Source organism: Chelonoidis abingdonii, chromosome 3 (genome assembly GCF_003597395.2).
Source record: "Chelonoidis abingdonii isolate Lonesome George chromosome 3, CheloAbing_2.0, whole genome shotgun sequence".
NCBI lineage: Eukaryota > Metazoa > Chordata > Testudines > Testudinidae > Chelonoidis > Chelonoidis abingdonii.
This window is the reverse complement of record NC_133771.1, coordinates 9125547-9148942: the sequence shown is the minus strand read 5'-3', so window position 1 is coordinate 9148942 and position 23396 is coordinate 9125547. Positions and strand designations below refer to the sequence as shown.

The 23396-nt window shown below is 46.3% G+C and overlaps 1 protein-coding gene across 1 annotated transcript in view; it reads left to right on the top strand.

The window, feature by feature from the left end:
• Nucleotides 1-7805, top strand: part of RP1L1 (RP1 like 1) — a 27798-nt gene extending 19993 nt beyond the window's left edge. The window contains exons 3-5 of the mRNA XM_075063599.1: nucleotides 1774-6633; nucleotides 6706-6777; nucleotides 6859-7805. Of these exons, the coding sequence (XP_074919700.1) occupies nucleotides 1774-6633; nucleotides 6706-6777; nucleotides 6859-7805 (5879 nt within the window). The remainder of the gene's footprint in view (nucleotides 1-1773; nucleotides 6634-6705; nucleotides 6778-6858) is intronic.
• The last annotated feature ends 15591 nt before the right edge of the window (nucleotides 7806-23396 follow it).

Below are 23396 nucleotides of genomic sequence, written 5' to 3'. Positions count from 1 at the left end.
CTGCCGTTGCTTTCACTGAGGAAGGATTGAGTGATAACATTTACCCAGAATCACCCACGACACTGTTTTTGCTCCATCATGCATTGAGATCTCAACCCAGAATTCCAATGGGCAGAGGAGACTGCGGGAACTACGGGATAGCTGCCCACAGTGCAATGCTCCAGAAATCGACGCTAGCCTCTCGGTACATGGACGCACACTGCCGAATTAATGTGCTTAGTGTGGCCGCGTGCACTCGACTTTCTACAATCTGTTTTAAAAAACCGGTTTCTGTAAAATCGGAATAATCCCGTAGTGTAGACATACCCTGTGTTAGCTAATATCAGCAGAGCACTTTGGAAACGAGACCGAAACAAAGGACTGAAAGAAGGTGTCAATTAAAGTGCTTATGTAAGGTTGGGTGGGAACTACTTTGTGTCACCAAATCACAGAATTCAAGACCAGAAGCAGCCAGCAGATCTTCTAGTCTGACCTCTGTTGTATCACAGGCCACTAAGCTCCACCCAGCCAACCCCCACACTGAGCCCAACATCCAGAATTAGACCAAAGTATTACATATCTCAGGAGACTAAACTATTGTATGTCACAGACAGAATGGGTGGGACCAATTTGCACCAATGCTGAGGTCCCTGATATGGCAGGGAATTGATTGCGTGAGAGATATATGCTACTTCTTGGGCATAGGTGTGACTCCATGGATCTCCAGGTCTGGAGCACCCATGGAAAAAAAATTGTGGATACTTAATACCCACTGGCAGCTAACTCCCCCACCCCCAATATCTCCTGCCTGCCGGTGGCACCACCAATCAACTCCTCCTCCTTCCTCCCAGTGCCTCCCGCAATCAGCTCTTCTGTGACATGCAGGATGCTCTGAGGGGAGGGGGATGAGCGGGAAAAAGGCGCATTTGGGGGAGGGGAAGAACATGGCAGGAAGAGGCAAGGAAGGGATGGAGCAGGGGCGGAAAGAGGTCGGGTGGGTCTTTGGGGGTAGGGGTGGAGTGGGAGCAGGGCCTAGGGCTGAGAGGCAGTTGAGCACTCCCAGGGAAAGGAGGAAGCCGATGCCTGTGTTCTTAGGTGTGTTTCCTGATTCATCCTTCTTTTCTGGGCCTTTTGTACATATTCGGCACTTGATCAGACCTCTTACGCCCACTTGTACTTTCAAGTCGATATGCAATTAGCACCAGTGTACACATCTTCATTTTGGCCTCATTAATCTTGATAAACGTTATTATTATTCAAAGTAATGTACCCATATGGTGCACCCACCAATGTGTGTTCTGCCCTACATACATTTGTCAGCATTCAGGTGGGTCAATAAACAATACAGAATAATTGTCCGGTACCCAGACATTTGTCTAAAGGCTTGGGCAGTTCCTCAATGCCCTTAGACTGAATAAGAAAGAAAACATATTTAGAGAAATGCATATTTGCAATTAAAAAAAAGGGGAGTGGGAATTATTATTGGGCATGCTCTTTTCTGCACCATGGGATAGAATAAAAGGCATTACCACAACATTTGTAATTTAAATTGGACTTAAAAAGAAAAGCTAAAGAATAGATGCTTTCAGTATGAACTATTCCTTCTGTAGTTACAGTTTGTGGCACCTCTGCTAATTATGTCTAGATCCTCACTGGGTATAAATTGGATGACTGACTTCAATGGAGCTATGTCTATTTACCCCAGCTGAGGATTTGGCCTTGGATGTTTCATGTTACCTTTACGTGAATTCTCAGTATTCCCTCTTTGTTTTGTTTTCTTTTTCTCAATTCCAGTGAACTTTGGACTGAAAGCCAAAAAAAGTGTCATCCACCCAAGATCAGCTTCAAGCAACAGGTCAATGAGATTTTCCTTATCATCAGAGAAGTCCTACACAAATGGTCTCAACACATCACTAGAGAACGGTGCGCCTTTCCCAAACAACTGTCCACATGGAAAAGCTGGGGACCTGGTCCACTCCTTAGTCAATGACGACATTGAAAAACGAGTGCACATGAACAAGGATGGCAGCCTGTCTGTCGAGATGAAAGTTCGCTTTCGTTTGCTAAATGACGAGACTCTTCAGTGGTCCACACAGATCAAGAAGTCCCCTAATTTGATGAGTAAGATGCCCTGTGAAGAGTCAGGGGTAGAGGAAGACAATGAGGTGGACCCCATGCAGAAAATGAACCTAGAAGTCAGCTCAGAGGCCGAAGATTCATTATATCCCTGCGATGCTGATTCCTACATCTCAAAATTCGATGAGTCAGAATCTGAGGAAACTCATTGCCACAGCTGTGGCAAGCAGCACCAGGACTATGACATTTGGAAGAATCCCACTCATGCTTCCCAGAAAGAGGAGCCTGATATAAGAAAAACTTGGCACACACGGTCTTCGTGCTCCAGCACATCTTCCCGTAGGAGGGTAGTCCACAAGAAGATGACCTCCGTGGAAAGCATCCACACCACATCCAGTGAAGAATATTCTGAGCACATCGTGCAGGAGTCTTCATGCTATTCAGAGACTATAGAAAACAGGGTGGAGTACTGTAACATTAAAAAGTGTAACTACCGAAGCGCTTTGTCTACAGCTGCCTCCAGTAGAGAAGAGTCACAGGAATACACCCGACTGAACACTAGCAGTAGCCAAAAAGCATCATCATTAGGGCCAGTCTCACATTCAAGTTGTGAAAACAACCTGGATACTGAAGAAGCTGTTGATGAAGCCGAGGTCAATAAGACCGATTCACAGAACGAGGATGAAAACTGCATGGAAGTTTCTTCAGTGAAGTGTTCAAAGGAGGAAATGGATGAAATTGAAGGCAGCAGAGTTGGAAGTAGCTTGTCCAGGTCATCTCTGCACTCCAGACAAAGTAAGAAGAGTATGTGTGAGGAAATTAATAGTATGGCAAGGACCATGTCATCCTGCAGTTTGAAAAAGGCAGAAGAAGAAGATAGTGCTGCATGCTCAAGTTCTGCCCATAGTGTCTACAGCAGATCTAGCAAGTACAGCGTGCCAAGAGCAAAGAGCGACCAGGACAAACATTCTGACACTGATCCAGTGATCTCTTCCTTTTCCAGTGAGTCCTGCCCTAGGGAAGATGCTGACGAGAAAGAAGCAAAACAAGAAGACCACAAAGATAATAAAGTTGGTTCAGTATCAGCACAAATGGTGCCCAGCGACTCGCTCAGAGATGACTTCAGCAAATGTGAAAGATGTTCTACAGAAGGATCTTCCCATTCCAAAGCTTCTGATGGGAATAGCAGGAGGAGTGACAGTGACGAAATACTTGTGTGCAATGCCTCCTGTTCTTCCAGAACATCAAAGAGAAGTAAGCACAGTGAGATTCATCTGGATGCACATTCTGAAATGCCCATGTCATCACTTGGATCAACTTCTAAGAAAAAGAAGAAAAATTCTCTCCATGCAGAAGTTTCAAGATCAAACAGCAAGGCATCTAACTACTCCAAAAGTTCTTGTGAAATCAAGAAAAATTCTCTCGGAAACCACATGTCTCATTCAGACTCTCTTCCTTCAAGCACATCATCTATGAATGAAGTAGCTGCACCTCCCATTAATAACGAGGACCAAAGCACAAGCAGCACCTCTAAGTGCTACAGTAAGTCTTCAAAAGGCACCAGACAGGGAAGCCAATCAGAAGAGAGTGGTAAGATGTCATCTCCTTCTTCAAGTTTGTCAAATTCTAATAGAAATGATGGAGAGGGAAATGCCAAAGTTAGTTCCGAGACCCCGAGCTCAAGACATGGAAGCATCTCAGAGTCTTTATGCTCAAAATGTGATCAGACCACTGAGGCTGGGAATGGATATCCCCCAAGTTCAAGAGTCTCTTCTTACTCAGACATCCAGGGCCAATGTGCAGAGACAGAGGTGTTCAGAACAAGCAATGATGGCTGTTCACAATCCAGTGTGACACGATCATCCAAACCCAGGAGGAAAAAAATGAAGAATCTTCATGCTGAGGTGGAAAATTCTAGCAGAGCATCGGGATCAGAGGTTGCCTCAATGCACAGTTTGCACTGCCCAGCCCCACCAAAAGGAAAGCCAAGCAGCAAAAATATACGATCTGCAGTATTTAAGAATTCCTCCAGCCCCAGTGCATGCACTGAGTCAATGCTGACTGAGGACAAAGAGCAGAAAGAAGTAGTCAACTCTTCCAGACCAACTTCTTCGAGGTCTAAATCAGCGGAAACTAATACAATGAAAGCAGCAGAAAATAACTCAGATAACAAGCAAAGGAAGGGTGGTGGTTTGTGCAAAGAGAAAATGAAAGAGAAATTACAAGGGGCCAGTGCACCAAAGGAAGATGATCATGATTTAGCACCTTCTGCCCTGCCAAATACATCTCCAGAAGAAGTTGTCCAGGAGTGGCTAAGCAAAATTCCTCAAGAGACATTGCTTATGAAATATGAAATGGAGGATGATGGGGAAGAGGAATGTGCAGAGACAACCACCGAAATATCAAACTGTGCAAATAATCAAGAAATCTCAGAAGAGGAAACTGCTGAGAAAGAGGGTACAGGGGAAGGTGAAAATGGTGTAGAGGAGGGAATGAAAAAAGAGGCAGCTGAAGCCAATGCTGCTAATGAGGGGGCAGAAGAATGCCCCAAAGAGGAGAAGACTTCTCAGGTGACATCAGGAGCTGAAACCAATCAAGCAGAATGCAGCCAGTCCACTGAGACCTCAAGCCAAAATAATAACAAAAAGGACTTGCCAAGCACTATCCAGACTTCCGTGCAGATAATGAAGGCATTGCTCAGTTCAAAACAAGAAGCAAAATTTGACCGCTCAAACAGTTTGCCTGAAGTGTCCCCCACAATGGGGAGGAAGCTCAGTAACTCTGCCAATATTCTGATCACTTGTCTTGCCAATCTACAGTTCCTTGACGAAGAGCCATTAGATCCATCGGATAAGCCAAAATGCAGGAATAAGTCTCGATATACAGAACTGCTGAACATTTTTCAGGCCCTGTGGTTTGGATGCACAGTGGAAAAAGGCGGTCCAAGTTCAGGCCAACCAGGAAGTGACCAGACAAAGATGAACTCAGGCTTTAAAGACCAGAACTCAACATACAAAGACTTCACTCCAATGTCATCTTCTGGGGTTGATGTCAGTAGTGGTTCTGGTGACTCAGGAGAGGGAAGTGTGGCCAGTGCCAGAGATTGCATCTTATTGCCCCAGAAGACAATTAAGTCCAAATCAGCTGAACAGGGGGCAAGTTTAGAGAATGAACCTGAACTGAGTGAGACCGAGGGACAGGATAAGGAAGGAGAAGAGTGTTCACGACCTTCAATGTCCTGCTCAAAATCCAAAGAGGAAGAAGAAGCAGAGTCCACCAGAGCAGACTCTCCAGAGAGGGGAGCTGAAGCAGACCCCAATAAAGATAATCAGGGTAGTAACTGTGAAAATGGCGAAGGGGGCGAAAATAAAGTGGAAGAAAACAGCAAATTAGATGAAAATGAGGGACAAGCAGAAGCTGAAGCTGGAGATGAAATCCTTCCAGAAGCGAATACTGATGAGGCAACTGAGCAACCAAGCAACACTGCTGAAATTGATGCAAATGCTGATGATGCTAATGGTGAGAAAGAAGCTGAATCCAATTTGGAAGAGGAGGTAGGGGAGGGTTCTCCCAGTGATCAGGAAGCCAATGTCAAGGACATCCCAGAAACCAGTGTGAAAACATACTCCATCACCCCGCAAAAATCAGTTGACCCCAACCCAGTCTGGGTGCTGAGGCTGCTAAAGAAAATCGAGAAGGAGTTCATGACTCATTATGTCAGTGCCATGAATGAGTTCAAGATCAGGTGGAACTTAGAGAACAATGAACTGCTGAATAAAATGATATCGGAGCTGAAGGATGAAGTGAGTAAAAGAATACAAAAGAGCATAGAAAAGGAGCTAAGGAAGATCAAAAGCAGAGCAGGGCAGAGGACTCCAAGGCCTCCAGATGAAACACTCAGGCGTGAGTCAACAGTCCAGACAGAGCAGAGAAGACAACGGCTGCAGACCATGCGTAATAGGTCTCTCTTTAATGACAGGAATATGACCCAGAGTAAGAAACCAGGGACAACAGACTTATCATTTGACATTGACGAGGAGGATTTTGGTCTCAGTATAGCTCTTGCTGATGATGGTAGTGAACAACCAAGTGAAGAAGAATATTGCCCCTGTGACACCTGCATAAGGAAGAAAATGGCTTCTAAGCCTATAAGAAACCCGGTGGTGGCAGCCAATGCCCCAGTCATGAAGGCATTTGACTTAAAGCAAATCTTGAGGGGAAATGAAACAGAAAACAAGATGGTGGACTGTGCCTCAGAAGCATTTCAGAACAGAGAGGTGATTCCCAGTGAGCACATGCAAGAGGCAGAAGAGGAGACCAACCCAAATGAGGAGGAGGGTGAATATGAACCTGACCACCCTGAGCAGAAACTGGATGAGGATGATGAGAAAGAGCCAGAACAACATGAAACTGATAAGCAAAGAGAACAGGAAGTGAATGAAGATGAAACCGCGGCTCCTGCTGAGGGGGATGAAATTTCAGATCATCAAAACTGTGAGTTGGTGATGGAGGAGGAGGAGGAAGACAGAGAGAAGGAAGAGGAAGTAGTAGTGGAGGAGGAAACAAAGGAGGAAGATGGTGAAATGAAAGAGGAAGAGGGGAATGAGGAAGAGGAAGTGAAACAGGAAGAGAGGGAAGAGGAACAGGAAGAGGGGAATGAGAAAGAGGAACTGAAACAGGAAGAGAGGAATGAGGAAGAGGGGAATGAGGAAGAGGAAGTGAAACTTGAAGAGGAGAATGAGGAAGAGGAACAGGAAGAGGAGAATGAGGAAGAGGAACTGAAACAGGAAGAGAGGGATGAGGAAGAGGGGAATGAGGAAGAGGAAATGAAACAGGAAGAGGGGAATGGCGAAGTGGAAGAGGAGGAGAAAGAAGAAGAAGAAACACAAAATGAAGATCAGGAAAGTGAGAAAGAGCCCAAAGCTGAAGAGGAGACTGAGGGCGGAGTGGAGGAGGCCGCGGGTGAGGTCGATGGGGACGATAACGAAGAGAATGCATCTGAATGTGAAGAGAATGCTGAAGTCTCTGATGCTGTTGAGGACTCAGAAGAAGCAGCCACAGGCAGAAACGAAGAAGTTGAACAAGAGCCCCAGGCCGATGCTGGAGATGAGGCTGTGGAAGAGGCAAGCCCAGAGGTGGAATGCGAGGCATGTTCAGAAGCACCAGCAGCTGAGGAGGAAAATGAAAATGAAGGCGATACTGAGTGCGCACAGAATGGTGATGAGGCAGTGGAAGCAGCCGGTGAAGAACCTAAGCAAGATAACGACAAAGACAGAGATGCAAGGAACAGCGAGGTTCCTGAGGTGGCCTCTGATGCGGCAGGAGACCAAGACTGCAGCAAAGGGCCAGAGACGCTGACCAAAGCAGCCGCCTTCTCCTGTAACTCCTCCATGGGAAACTGTTCGCAGCAATCCCAGAAAGGGTCAGAGGATGGAAGTGAAGGAGAGTGCAGAGGTGATGGGAATCTGAATGAGGACAGGGAGGCTAACAGCAGTGGAGGCAGCAAGCATGCAAAGATGTATCCTGACAGTGAGGAGGACGATGAGGAGGAGGATGAGGAGGAGTTGGACGAGGAGGAGGACGATGAGGAGGAGGATAGACCATCCTCATGCACTAGTCCTGTAGATGGTGAGAAGAATGGTACTGATGACACTGATCCCCAAAACAATGAAGACACCAATAATAGCCAGGAGAGTAAAAAGAAGGCAGAAAATGGTGATGAGATTGACCAAGACGACTTGGACTTCTAGAGCTGCTAATCAAAGACTGGGCTTTTTTTAATATATATTTTTGTTACGTATTCCAGTATTACCAATGAGTCAGACCACCCTAACGGGCACATCTATTAACTGAGTTAAACATGTAACCTTCATTTGGAATCCTGTAAGTGAAATGTGTAAAATCAAGTTGCTCACTCTCATTACTAGAGGGCTGATCAACGTGTTCAGTAGACTGAAGAGGTTTCAGAAAGGTGGGTTGGGGGAGCTGCTGTCATGTGTGTATCCCTCTTATTTCAACTCTTTAGCTTGCCCTGGTATTTCCTTCTTGGGTAATCTGTGTCTCAACTGGGCTTCGTCGTAATTGACTTCAAGATGCCTTGATGTATTGCATGTAATCCTTTTGCAAATTCTGATAAACTGTGCAACCTTGACACAATCTGGATCATTTGCCAAAGTCTGCTGTGAGCCTGCATAAATGTCCATTCCTTATCTCTACTAAGATGTTCTCCAGTATAGGGCATGATGCTGTGAGACGTAGAGTGATCTTAGTTCCCATTGACCTTTCAATGAATCACTCAATGCCTTGTAGGATCAGTTTAGTATAGCCAAGCTCTACTCAGCTGTCCATTTCTACTGCACTCATCGTCCTTGTAGCTAAGCACTTTACCCTGATCTAAGGTCCCTCATACAATATTCTAAGAGGCACCGTGCTTCTGAAATCAAAAGCAGTTGCAATTGCTTAGTACCACTCAGTATTTGTCTATAATTTATTTCCTCAGTATAACTGACCAAATTCAACTCTAAAGCGTAGGAGATTTGCCCAGTGCCACTAAAAGTACCAACCAGAGGAGTATGAAATAGTCACAACAGAAACTGGAACTTTTCAAAACGAGTTTGAGCTGAGGTCCTGTTTGGGGAAAAATATAGCTTAATTTCACACTTCTTTTCTGAATAGAAACAGAACCATTTCCAAGAGGAGGCAACATTGCCTCAGAAGCATGTGAAAATATAAATTTTTGCATGTATTTGGGATAGACAAAGCCAGTTTACAGAAAAAAGAAAAATTGGTAAAGTGTGAAAATGCCGTAAACAAAATGGCTAAAATGTGTGTGGGCAATTTTGTGCAGCTATCTGCAAACCACATTAAAATAAGGCCTCAAAGCATCACCTTCAAGATTATTTTCTAAATCAGATACAATTAATTGACTTCAGCACATGCTTAAAGCTGAGCTTGTGCATAAATGCTCTGCTGAATCTGGGCTTAAAAATGTAGAAAAATCAGATAACCCGACCATCCCCGTCCCAAAAACATACTTGCATTTTATAAGAAGCCAGCATTACACCAGATAGTCTTAGTTCTTACATCTCACGTGAATATGTGCCTTGGTCTGTAGGGGTAAATTACACTCCTGTGCAAGGGTCTATGCATGACAGAAGTCTCACTTAAGCCCTATTTAGAGGGCCCAAGTATGAATGAAGTGGTGCATATACATTATGCTGGGCCTCTGCACAGCTGTGACTTGCACCCTACATGAATACTGATTAACTGCCACACAATCTGAAGTCAACTTTGTGGTTACATGTCACCAGCGGAAACCACCAGAATGTTGGAACTATGTTGTGACTGCAAAGGTCATGAAATCCAGTGCATGGATCTTCCTGAGTCCAAGACTGCACTGTCTCCATTTCTGCTGAGAACTGAAGAACACCACACTCACTTTATTCACTGAGGTCACTGCTTTGTAGTAAGTGGGAGTATTACGTCAGTCATTCACACACATGTTTGCTGGCTCGGACCCACCGTTTCAAGTCTCAGACTGAGCAAGAGAACTTAAGACAGATAGAGAAGGCTTAGCCCAGTGGCTCTCAAACTTTTGTACTGGCGACCCCTTTCACACAGTAAACCTCTGAGTGCGACCCTGCCCCCCTTTATAAATTAAAAATACTTTTTAAATGTATTTAACACCATTATAAATGCTGGAGGCAAAGCGGGGATTGGGGTGGAGGCTGACAGCTCGCGACCCCCTGTGTAATTATCTCATGACCCCCTGAGGGGTCCCGACCCCCCGTTTGAGAACACCTGGCTTAGCCTATACACTCTCACTTCTACAAGCAGGTTAAAGAAACACAAACAGGCAGGCGTGAGCAATGTCTAGCTATTCCTTCCAGAACTCCTACTTCCCCTTGCCAGATCCTTCAGTCTGCTGCCAATGATCCTGATCCAGCAAGGCACTTAAGCATGTGCTTAACTTTAAGCACATGACTAGTACCATTAACTACTCACATGCTTAAAGTTAGGCATGTGTTTAAGTGCCTTGCACAGCTGGAGCCAGCAGGCACTATGGTACTTGCTTTCTGGTTCAGAGCCAAACGGCACATCTCATCGGTCATTTTTCTTACTACGCTGGTGTCCCATGACACACCAACTTTATGATTGTGAATTAATCCCTTGTAACTAAGAAGACAAAAGCAGACATCACAAAGCCAGCTAGGAGAACATCCTACATTAGACACAACTAGGATAACAGCCTACATTAGAGACAGCTGAAGGACAGCCTATTAGAGGTGTATTTTTAGAAATGTAACCGTAAAACCATAAACATTGGCAGGGGGACATGGGGTGACACAATGATTTTTAACTTGTATTTACACTGAAGTCAACTGCATTCCTATGAAAGAGAAAACCTGCACGAATACACCTCTACCTCCATATAACACTGTCCTCAGGAGCCAAAAATCTTACCACATGATAGAGAAACTGCATTATATCGAACTTGCTTTGATCCACTGGGGTGCACAGCCCTGCCCCCTAGAGCGCTGCTTTACCGTGTTATATCCAAATTTGTATTATATCGCATTGTGTTATATCGAGGTAGAGAGGTATTTGAATTCTACCCCCTTTGTGTATCATCATAACGCCTAAAGCGTGCACATCCACCCATGTAAGAAGCCAATCGTGTTATGTCCAAATCACACGAACAACTCTGTCAACTTCAGTGGGGCAAGTGTTCCTGGATTGGCCCCAGAGACTTATGTTGTTGAACTAGATCTTTTTCACTGATTCCCACTCTGGTCTTCTACCCCTCAAGTGCCCGGGGTTTTTGTGAATGGAGTGTACCGCTGAAAAAGGATACATTGTGATTATGTTTCTCACTCCTGCTCTGCTACAAAAGTTTACGTTTCCCTTTGGCTGATATGAATCACTTGCCTGTTAAATCTTGCAACTGCCCTCTCCTTTTGCCACAGGGACACATGCTAATGGCAGATAAAAAGCTCTCACATTCTTGCTGGCTGGGAAGATAATGGATGTCAGCATCCCAGGGAGGGGATTATAGTTGCTGTTTTTCATTGGAGAGTTGAGGCTGAGGGATTATGAACAATATGGCATTTCCACACTTGTATAAAATGTGTCTGGCTGTAAATAGTTGGGTGGTTTTGTTTGCAAGCAGGACAAATTCTCTTTGAGCGTTGTTTGGGTTTTGTGATTTTTTTTAAAGACTATGTAGTGATGGGTTAAGTGAAAGGTGATGAAGCGTGTGATGGAAAATGAGATTGCAAACCACTGAAATAAAACAAAACTGCTTTCTACCTCTCAGAGTCATCTCCAGATGTGTGCCCGGCGCAAACTCGTCTCACAGAGCCCAGTGATCTTACTTGCCTGGTGGTTCCTTTCTCACACAGTGCCCTGTGCAGCTCTGGTCCTTTAGAATCCCAGCTGCCTTGCAGGAAGGGAAGGTCCTGTTGTTATTACAGGACCTCAGCGTTAGCCAATGGGACTCTGCAGAAGCTGGGAATGGGTGATGGGATGAATCACTGGATAATTATCTGTTCTGGTCATTCCCTCTGAAGCACCTGGCATTGGCCACTACTGGGAGACAAGATACTGGGCTAGATGGACCATTGATCTGACCCAGTATGGCCAGTCTTATGGTTCTGCACGCCGCACGACTTCTTAAACTTTTCTTGAGTTAAATAGTCACTGGATCAGTGATACTCAGACTGAGGCTCGGGAGCCGCAAGTGGCTCTTTAATGCGTCTCCTGCAGCTCTTTGCAGCACATGATATTGAAACTCTGTGATTTAATTATTAACCACTCTTTTGGGTAATGTTGGTCACTAATTTGGCTTCTGCACCACTGAGGTGTGAGTATCACTGCACTGGCTGTACACAAAATGGCTTGATGGCAGATGTTGTAAAGCCCTCTAACTACCCTGAGGCTAGGGAGGTGCAGGAAATAGGATAACACACTTTCCTTGTTACCCAGGGGTATCCCCACACTACCCAGCTCTCCAAGGCACACTGTACATACCAGCTACCTGGAGATGATATTTTCTTCAGTGTCACTCCCAAGAAGTACAATACTGCTGCTTTTCCCAACAGTGACACCAATGGCAGTGAGCTCACTTTGTCTGCCACTCAGTGCCTCTGACAAGGCCCTATCAGTCCTGCAATGGGGCACCCCTGATAGCTGGCAGGAAGGATGGTCTAAGTCGCACCTGGTGACTGTCTTTATCTTGTATATAGTTTTGTTCTATTTTTCAGGGATTTTGTGTTATTTTATTTTATCCATTGTAGCCAGACCGGGGGGGGGGGGAGCGGGAGAGCAAGGTCACATCCTGCCCCAGGATTGGGGAGGGTATGGGTGGCATGCCCGGCTGAGAGAGAGATTGGGTCCTATCCCCAAGGGGGAGAAGGGAGGCCCTGGGGGAGTTGAGTCCTGACCCCTGGAGGGGGTGGGTCTTGCCCCCAAGGTAGGGGTTGGGGTTGGAAGGCCCTGGGATGGGTTGCAGACGTAGTTTCTGTTCCACAGGACTGGGTCCAACTCCCCGCTCCGAGTGTTGCAACCTGGCACATGGGGTCACAGCACAGCTCAGGTTTGGCCTGGCAGCCCCCCCTCATGAATCTGAGTGTGTGGATGCCATTCAATCAAAATTGGACCTGCGGTGTCCCCGAGCAGGATGGAGAGGGTAGGGGCAGCCAGACCCAAGCAGCACTGTAACCCCTGCGTATAGATTGCAATGCCCAGGGCAGGGAGTCGGGCCCAGCCCTGTGGGACAGGAGCCAAAGGATCCATGGCGGTGGGTGAGTTTTTCATTTTATTTTGCATTTGCAAACAAACACAGGGCTTTGCTTAGTCATGCCATAGACAGGAGCAGTAATTCTCAGAGGGAGATGGAGAGGAGATGGGGTTGTACTGCTGTCACAGACAAGGATCATGTTTTCACAGTATTAGCACAGGGGAGCAGTCAAAGTGTTCATCAGGCAATGTGGTTAGCTGAGCCAAGCAGGCCCGGCTATAGCTGAGGGCAAGAGTCCAAGGCAAGGATACTGAAGTCATTGCTGTGCAACCAGTGCTTCATTCTTGTAGTTAAAGAACCCACTGTAGCTCTAACTGGGTTAATCTAACAGACTGTCTCTGGGATTCCCTGTCCTCTATACTACATCAATCAGCTGGGAGCTTCTACATTTATCTGCAGGTGCCAGAGCTTCATGGTTTCAAAAGGCCCATATTTGGTGACCTTTAAGATGCAGTGCAAAGCACAGCTGCTCAACCTAACATTTTAGTGATGGAGTGATGCAACTGCAGTGTCATGCACTCCAGGGGGAGGGTCTTCACTCCTGGTGCCCCTTCAAAAGTCCTCCCTACTCCAAGTAGTTCACCTGCTGACCCATCATCTGGCAATGCCTCGGCTGCTTCCAGCCACCTGCATCAAACACGGATCTTGAGACAAAGTGATCTTGGGCAGAGGTGGAGCTGGTCGTGAGGAATATGATCTGCTCTGGTTTCTGTAATCAAAGACAGACAAAAAGACTTGATCTGAAGTTCCACAGATGCTTTTCCAGTGGTGCTCTCAGCAAAGCCCCAGTGAACAGCGTCAGGTTTCTTATAGGCCTCATTACAACAGACATTGTCTAGGGGCAGAGGTGGGGATCAGCCACAAAGCTGCCAGTTCAGTGGTTTAACTAGAGCTGGTTGAGTGCTTCATTGGGCAGAGGGTATTTGGAAGTTTTATTCAAATTAATGATGCGTGAATCAATCAGTCCATTGTTAGGCCAGCCCTCTAAACAAGCAAATAGTGTTCCGTGACTTATGGGCCAGAACCTCAGCTACTGGAAATCGGTATCTGTCCACTGACTTCAATAGCCCTGCATTGATTTACACTAGCAGCTGTCCTGGCTTTATATATTTGCTTGAATCACTGATTCAAGATTGACTTTTGTCAGCCTCCAGCCTTCTCTAATTTTAACCGCCTACCCACTGAACCTTAGTGCAATGTCAGGGATTGCTGTAGCCCAGCCAGGAAGTGCTTGGACTGATCTTTCTAATTCCAGGAGCTCGATTCTTGCATAAAGGGCTCTTGCAAAGTATTATCTGCCGCGGTCCTTCTGAAACCAGTTCCTAAGTGCAACCTGCACCATTCTAATTGCAGGCTGTGGATTGTTGCACAGCCACTGCCTCGCCGATGATAGGAAGCTTTCATTGAGGAAAAGGAGGCAGTAGGAATTCAACTCTATTCTTTGAGAGAGGGATTTTTTTTTTAAAGCAGCCATTACATTAAAGTGAAACTCGATTGATTTTAGTTGTGTTTTGTTTTGTTTTGTTTTTTGTAAATCCCTGTTTAAAATGCAAAGGACCAATTCCTGCCCATTGTCTGCAGGTTCAGGCCCAACTACAGTGGTGCAGTGCAGCTGCAGAAAAGGGAGGGATGGGTCAGAGCTGGGGTTTCTGCCCCAAGTACTGAGGGGAGCTCTGCTGCACAGGTTCTCCCCAACACCTTGCACACAAAAGGTTTTGGGTGGGCAGCAGGCCTGCTGTAGGCGGCTCACTGACTATGTGGCTCCAAAGACCATACCCATGTGCAACTAGCCACAACAGTTAGCAAGGATCCAGCTTTGTTGCCTCTTTAGCTGTACCGGACAGGCTGGTGGCTAAGGTGTTCGCCTGGGCTATGGGAGACCTATGTTCAAGTCTCTGGTGTCTCACAGCCTTCTGGTGTGCTCCTGGACAAGTCACTTAGGCCCATATGATCAAGGGTATTTAGGTGCCTAAATCCCATAGATTTCAATGGGTGTTAGGCACCTGGATACCTGGGCCTTAGAGAATATGCAATGGGAGACTAACCTGGGATTGGGTTTAATAGCACACACGGGTGTGAGCCTAAATTAGCCAAGACAGTGTGAGATCTTGCTTAATGCTTTATCAAGACTAGCCTTGAATTAGAACAGCCTTGAACCCTGCCAACACAACCATCTTAAGCCAAACCGTTTGACAATCATTTCCCCCTTAGTTCACCTGCCGCAAATGGAGTCTAAGCGTCTTTGCTTCTCCTGCCAGAGCCGCTGACTTTGCAGTGCCCTGCTTCATTTCACATACCAGGGGCCAAATCCTGTTATCAGTTGCCCTGCTGTACAGCTGGAGTCACTCCCACAGTCACGCTGGATTTTCACGAGGGAAATGGAAAGCAGACCTTAGAGGGGAGCACAAGTCTCAGTGGAAGCAAGTGGGTGTCATGCTCCTAGACCATTTACATGCTTCTAGAGCTGAAAGTCCCCAGTGATTTTAGTGTAGGGAGAGGGGGAGCTTGCCGCGGTCAGGAGGGCAGAGCTGGATCTGTTACTAATGCAGCAGAAATGTGCACATGAACGAAGAGCTTGTCAGGTTAAAAAAAATCTCTTTAGTTTCATTTTGAAAAGGCATGGATTAGTAATGTGACTGCTCCACCTGTTCTCTGGGAAGGGGTAAACCTGGGAGTCCCTAGAACCCCAAATCCAGTGAAGTGCCAGACACAGCTCCTGGGAGACCCTGGTTCAAATCCCACTACCAGACTGAAGTGAGCAGGACTGAGGTTTCCCTGCTAATGACAGTGCTCCCCCTGTGCCACACCCCAGGTTATTGCTGAATCTGCCCCCACCAGAGATTATTTTTTATGCCTTGAGCTCAGCCACACATGGCTGAGGACCAACTTACATTGCGTTATGAACAGATCAGATTGTACTGAATGGTAGGAACATCCCAAAATACCCCCTGGAGGGGGACACCCCTTGTTCCATAACATCTTCCCAGTGCCCCGTTGTTTCTGCAGGAGCTGTCTACAACAAATATCTGATGCATGCATGAAGAGAATGGGCTGGCAATGCAGGAAAGGGATCCCTCAACAAACAAATTTGTGCTTTTGTGAAAAAGATGTGCCCGGGGAAGACACAGGATGTTTGCTATGGAAGATAGTAGTTGCTTACACTGAACCAGAGTGACTTAATTACAACGGACATTTCTTGTGACTGCCAACCAATCGTGGAAAGATTCTTGCTCTAATCTCATTAGCTTCACCTTCCATGACATCTCTTGAGCAGGGACAGAGGATTGCGGATCTCTGGCAACATCCTTGGGCCACAGCTGGCAGCATTTGGGGACAAACCATCAGGCATATTGTTCGGGGGGAGGGGAGAGAGGCAGAGCAGATACTAGAAATGAATAATGCAAATACACTTCTACCTTGATATAACGCTGTCCTTGGGAGCCAAAAAATCTTACCGCGTTATAGGTGAAACTGTGTTATATCAAACTTGCTTTGATCTACCGGAGTGTGCAGCCCCGTCGCCGTGAAACACTGCTTTACCACGTTATATCTGAATTCATGTTATATTGGATGGCATTATATCGAGGTAATGGTGGACCAATAAACCACGAGGCCGCATCTTCTCCACCCCAGTCTCCATCTTCCTTCTCCTGTCTCTCGTCTCATCTGTTGATCCTGGTGCAGATTTTCTATCCCCCACCAACCCAGCAAGTGCTGCATGCTCTTTTTGCTCACCCTTCCTACCAGCCCGCCAACCTACTGCTGTCTACAAGCTAACTACAGGTCCACCACCAGCATCTGCAAGGAGCAGTGCTGGGTAACACTGCTTGGGAAGGGAGCTGGGGAGAGCCCATGTGGCTGGCTCCACTTTCCTGACAACAGGGATGCACATGTGCCCCTGGAGGAATCTTGCCCAGATCAACAAAGGTATTAGGCATAACATAAGACACAAGAATGGCCATACTGGGTCAGATCAATGGTCCTTCTAGCCTAGTATCCTAGCAGATGCTTTTGGCAATCAAAGGTTTAGGGACACCCAGAGCATGGGGTTGTGTCCCTGACCATCTTAGCTAATAGCCAACGATGGACCAATCCTCCATGAACTTACCTAATTATTTTTTTGAACCCCGTTATACTTTTGGCCTTCACAACATCACCTGGCAATGAGTTGTACAGGTTGAGTGTGTGTTGTGTGAAGAAATACTTCCTTTTGTTTGTTTTAAACCTGTCACCTATTAAGTTCATCGGGTGACCCTTACTTCATGTGCAGGGGTAAATAACACTTCCCTATTCACTTTATACACACCATTCCTGATTTTATAGGCCACTATCATATCCCCTCTTAGTTGTGTCTTTTCTATTCTCAATCTTTATAATCACTCCTCATACAGAAGCTGTTCCATACCCCTAAACATGTTCACTGTTTTTTTGAGCCATGGCTCAAAAAAAACCTTTCTGGACCTGGAAGCTAAATCCATGAGCATGGCTAGGAAACAAGCAATACTGTCAACGAGGTCAGATGAAAACGCTCCTCCTGCCTCGAAAACACTGAACAGCTAAAAGAGTAGAAGGGTGTGGGTGGGGTAGGCAGACAAGGATTTGAAAGAAACTAGTTTTATCTGAGGATGTTTTGGGGGGGACGTAGCAGGAAGATACCAGCTGTCCCTACGCATACTAGAGTTGAAGCCAGGCTGGTGGCAACAGACCCATGGTCATTGATGGCAGGGCTCTAGAACGGTTTTATCAAATCAGCGCAGACAGGGGTTGTTTGCTTCTGGAAAAAAACACCTTATAAAACCAGGCTGTTCACTACAGCTGTGCCTGCACGTACAGCGCCTCACCCAGCGTAATCCCCGTGAATCTCCGACTGAGGCTTCTCGGTGCTACTGCAGTACAAAGAGAGTCAAGAGGGTATGAGTTCCTAAATTCTTTCTACTGCCTCTGTGTGGAAGACGCTCATATGGAGATGGGCAGCAGCATAAAACCCGGAGATGGGCCAGTGTTAGGTAAAGGTCACCTGGCCTGCTGATTTGTTTTCCCAGGGACACTTCAGCCTGCTGCCCCACCCCTTGCCCCAGCATGACTCTGGCCTGACCACCCCTTTAAGGGTATGCCTGCACTGCAGGTGGGAGGGGTAATGTCCAGGTTGGGCCAACCTACACTCACTAGCTCTTCTTGAGCGAGCATACTAAACACAGCAGGGTGGCTGCAGTGACAGTATGGGCCAGCTGCCCCCGTTCACACCTAGGATCTTGGCTGAGGCTGTAGTCGGGCAGCAAGCCCGAGCTACTACCTGCACCATCCCGGCCACTCTGTTATTTTTTGCATAAGTGCTGGAGCAGACGGAACATGTATACGGCTACCCAAGCTGAGAATTACATCTGGGAGCTGCCACACCATAACTAGCCCAGCTCCATTCTGTCCACACAGCTCCACGAACCCACTGGGCAATTTTTAGGGGCTGCCTAGGGTGGCAAAATGTCTAGGGCCGGGACAAGGCCTAGGCACTGCCAAGAGCATGTAAGGTGCACAGGCCTTGCTTGAAGTGCACCTGGCAGGACAGTCCAGAGCACAGTCTGTCTAGCGTGAGTCTGGCTAATACCTCTTCCCTGTGGTAAGGTAAACAGAGCCTCTTGGAATGAGGCCATTTACAGCATGACTTTGACTGTGGTGTCGACAAGGCCTGAGGTGGTGAGTGATGAGGGGTTCTCTTGCCCTCACTCCTAACTGCTGATTTGCCCAGGAAATTTCACCTTTTCCAGCTAGAACAAGCGTGTACCTTCCCTTGCTCAGGGGACTTGGCCTTCCCTCACACAGGCACAGCCATAGCACAGCATGCCATCGCTGACAGACAATCTGCTTTCCTTCTGTGCACCAAGGGGTCCATTCACCCTTTGAGACATGCACCATGTTCCTGCGGCTACTGATGGCAATTACACGGAAGGTGATTCCAGGTACAAACTTTGCTAGGAAGCGTACATGCATTGAGGCCAGAGACCCCGAACCAAACTATGGGTCCCTGCTATGGGTGTGGCTATCAAAAGAACATTAAGGAGTATCTCTGAAGTGGTTTATATAAACCAATCCTCCAGGCAGACAGGGCTCCAGACAGAGAACCCTGCTCTAGAAAAGACAGAGCCCATCAGAAGTTGCACTGCCTTTCACAGATCCCCTCTGCAATTGCTGGCATAAGATCTCCAGTGCCCTTTGGCAGGTAAGGGGTGAACCCTTTCTGTGGCAATGAAGCAGTGAATTCAAAGGAGCCCTTAGGAGCTGGGCACTATGCACACGGCAAAAGCAAGAAAGTCATCATCCTTATCATAAAGAGAGGCTGCACTAATTGCCTCCCAGGAGGGGGAGTCCACATGCAGGGCTTGCTATCGGTGGATTAGAACTTTATCACCGTTCCCTGGAGACCCGGTCTGTCATCCCCTGGAATAACCCATCTGCATGAAAATACATAATAAGTGTAAAGCAAAAAAATCGTCTCTATCTAAGTAGAAAGAAGAAGCATCTTGTCTGACCCAGAGCCATGCAAACCCTGGCAGGTTCCGTCCCTGGGGAAGCCACGGACACATCACTTCGCTTTCTGTCTATGCAAGTTTGCAATCCCTGACATTTTGCGTTGAGTTTAGGAGTTAGAATCCAAAAAGCTGCTGTGACACCCGGCCGAAACTGGTGAGTTGTCAGTTTTCTTGGTCACTACAATGTTGTGGTCCTTTAAAACCTTCATTACCTCCTTTTGGACCTGATCCAAAGCCTACTGAAATCAAAGGAAAGATTCCCAGTAGTTTTGGATCAAGCCCTATCTGCAGTATTTCCTGGTATGTTCATCTCCATTTTTATTATACAGGGCACTGAGGATACACTAGATTCTGAGTTTAACTAACTGCAATTACCTGTGCAAAGTCAGATGATTGGGATACCTGTAGTCATACTCTGAGCACCATTACAGTAGCAGCTAACTCAGCTCAGGCCAGGCACAGAACAAACACATCATAAGAATAGGCTTCTGGCTCCAACGAGCTTCCAGCCTGCACAGACTATGGCATGGCTAGGTGAAATGACTTGCCCAAGGTCACACGTGAGGTCAGTGGCATTCCTAGAAGGAGAATGCAGGTGTCCTGGGTCCTAGTCACCAGCCCACACTGCCTTGCCAGGAGTAATACCCAACTCGTGTGAGCCTAGACAAATTCAGACGGGAAATAAAGTGGACATTTTTAACGGTAAGAGTGATGAGCCACTGGGACAATTTACCAAGGGGCATGATGGATTTTCCATCACTGCAATTTTTAAATCGAGATGGGATGTTTGTCTAAAGGCTCTGCTCTAGGAATTGTTCTGGGGCAGTTCTCTGATCTGTGTTATTCAGGAGGTCAGATCAGGTGAGCCCCATGGTCCCTTGTGGTCTTAGATTCTAAGAAGCTTCTCCATAACCAGCTCCAGTAACATCAGTAAGACCACTCATGATGTAAGGTGGGAGTTGGCTGCTTAACTACCTGTGCGGAGCTGGGCCCAAACATATCACCGGCGATCCCTTCATTAGCTAATAAGGCAATTGTCAAGTATGAGAGGGGTAGCCATGTTAGTCTGGATCTGTAAAAGCAGCAGAGAATCCTGTGGCACCTTATAGACTAACAGACGTTTTGGAGTGTGAGCTTTTGTGGGTGAATACCCACTTCGTCAGAAGCAAGAAGTGGAAATTTCCAGGGGAAGGTATATATATGCTAGCAAGCAAGCTAGAAATAACGAGGTTAGTTCAATCAGGGAGGATGAGGCCCTGTTCTAGCAGTAGAGGTGTGAAAACCAAGAGAGGAGAAACTGGTTCTGTAATTGGCAAGCCATTCACAGTCTTTGTTTAATCCAGAGCTGATGGTGTCAAATTTGCAGATGAACTGAAGCTCAGCAGTTTCTCTTTGAAGTCTGGTCCAGAAGTTTTTTTGCTGCAGGATGGCCACCTTAAGGTCTGCTATAGTGTGGCCAGGGAGGTTGAAGTGCAATTGTCAATATTTCAACATCACTTCCCTCATCCTGTGGTGACGGCCCATTAGGCCTGCTAGACGTAGCTCAGAAGACAGACAAACAGGCATCCTGCAAAAGGGCCCATCTGAGAGGGTTTAGACTGGGAACTGTCAGCTGATCCCATCGCTTATGAAACTGTGGTGCACTTTTGCAGACATTTTAAAGAACCCGCAGTGAGTTGGGAATAAAAACCGCCACCAAGCCAGGGGCTGTAGATTCAGATTTCATTGCAAACACTCCATATACTAATTACATTATGATCAATAAACATTTATTATGAAGCACTGTGGGAGCACCCAGAGGTGACCCAGGCTGGGGCCCCACTGTGCTGAGTGCTGCAAAGACATTTAGGAAATGCCAGTCCCTGTCCCAAACAGCTTACAATAAAAAACCCAAGACATAATATGGCGCTGTTATATAGCACTGTTCATTAGCAGATCTGAAAGCACTTTATAGTGGAGGTCAGTATTGTTATTCCCATTTTACAGGTAGGAAAACTGAGTCACAGGGTGGTGCAGTGACTACACAGTTAGATATGGATGAGACCGCTTTAGAATCATCCAGTCCATCTAGAGATTATCTAAGAGCCTGTTCTTTCCTGGTCTACCTTTACATCTTCCAAGCGAGACGGGCCCCATTGTCTCCCTTATTTGTAACTCAAGAGTACTGTCTACGTTTTGCTTGGCTGTCCATGCTTGTATTCAAAGTACAGCAGGTTGCGAAAGAAAACCCAGATTTATAAAGCTGAAATATCTTGTGGAAAAAAAGAAAGAAAGAAGCAGAGAAATGCGAATAGGTAGCCAGAAGTAGCTGGGGATCAGCTGTAACGGGAAGGTTTCAGTTTGATATATGGTGCCACAGCTATTATTAATGGTTTGCTGGTTTTCACCTTTAAAAACTTTGGCTGGATTATTTATTATGTCACCGTAGCATTCGTATGATCTATGGAAGGGGCAATAATATTTGTTCTTGGCCTCTCGGATTTACTGGGTTTTTACAGACTTTAATTAGGTTTAATTCTGCCCTCCCAACACATAGAAAGAGTGTGTACCTGGACACAGACAGACACACACAGGCATGGACAGACACATGAATATACCCCAAGATTAAATGACAAAACATAAAGTAGAAAGAATAGTTTTAAAAAAATTGTTAAATTTTAAAAGTCTTTCCACAATAACGAGCAACTCTGCTGATGGTCATTGCACATCATGGATGGATCAGAAGATTTGTTTTCATTTGCAAATGTTCAAGAACCCAGGAAATCCAATAGGAGAAGAAACTCCACCAGAACCATGGAGTTGGGATCTTCCCGTGAAAGCTCTTGTATTTTCCAAAAGCTACAGATTTCATTTGAAAAAGTTTCTAGCCTTTCTGGTTGCCAAGGTTACAGCCACCTCCTTGATGTAAATGGATGAAGGGGTGGCTTTTGGGTTCAGGCCACAGACTAGTCGGTCCATTCCCCATGTGTTCCTTCCATAGCCCTACACTGCAATCCTTTGGCTCTTTCTACTCTCTCTGCAAGCTTGCCCCTAAATTCCCAGATCTGTTGCAGCCCACTACATTCCCAGACTCCATCCTCAATCCCTTAATACTCCTCTTCCAGCTTTCTAAACTGATCCCTGAATGCCCCCTGCCCATGCTTTGTCAGCTCGCTCTGCTTTCCCCGGCCATTTGGCAGAATGTGTTTGATTCACACAACTGTTCTGCCCACCCCCACATGGTGGTACTGGGGCAAGGTGAATGCCGACAGCCACAATGTTTCTTTACCACGAAATACTACATGTGGCACAGAACGGATCCACAGCAGTGACGGGGAGCAGTGAGAAGGAAGCGGGAAAAGGGAGGCGTCAATAGAAGAAAAGGCTTGTGGCCACCTGCAAGATGTCCTACCCTCCATGAGATGGAGCACTGTGACTGGATACCAAAGCGTGGGGACAGCACCCAAGGCCAAAGATTACAGTTGTGCATGTATGAGGGTGACGTGGTAATAAGAATTTGGCACACAAAACATAAGGCCAACAAGATGCAGAGCAAACTTCATCCTTCAGTTGCTTTGCCTCCTTCTGCATCCCACCCCCAGTATTGGTTTGTGCATTGTTGGGTCGGGTCGGGTTGGGACAGCAGGGAAGAGATAGACTGCTCTATACCTTAGCTAACAGCCAGTTGGCTTTAGCTCATGCCATAGGCTCCAGGTTAAATCCCACTCACCGACCACCGGGGTCTGTCAGCATCGCATAAGCTCCTGTAATAGTAGTTTAGATGCAATAAAAAGGCCAAAGGTGTTAACACAACCTAATCACTGTCCAACATTAAACAGTGTTACACACGATTTGGCATGCTGAGACCTCAGCCTGCTTAAGACCATGGCAAACACACCATTAGCAATCCTTTTATCCTTTCACGAAAGATACAGAAAAGAATGAAAAACAGTTAAAGCATTTGAAATGTAAAGTATTGAGTAAGGCTTTCATCTTAACATTTTTCCCCCTTTGGAAAGAATTTTAGAGGGAAAAACCCT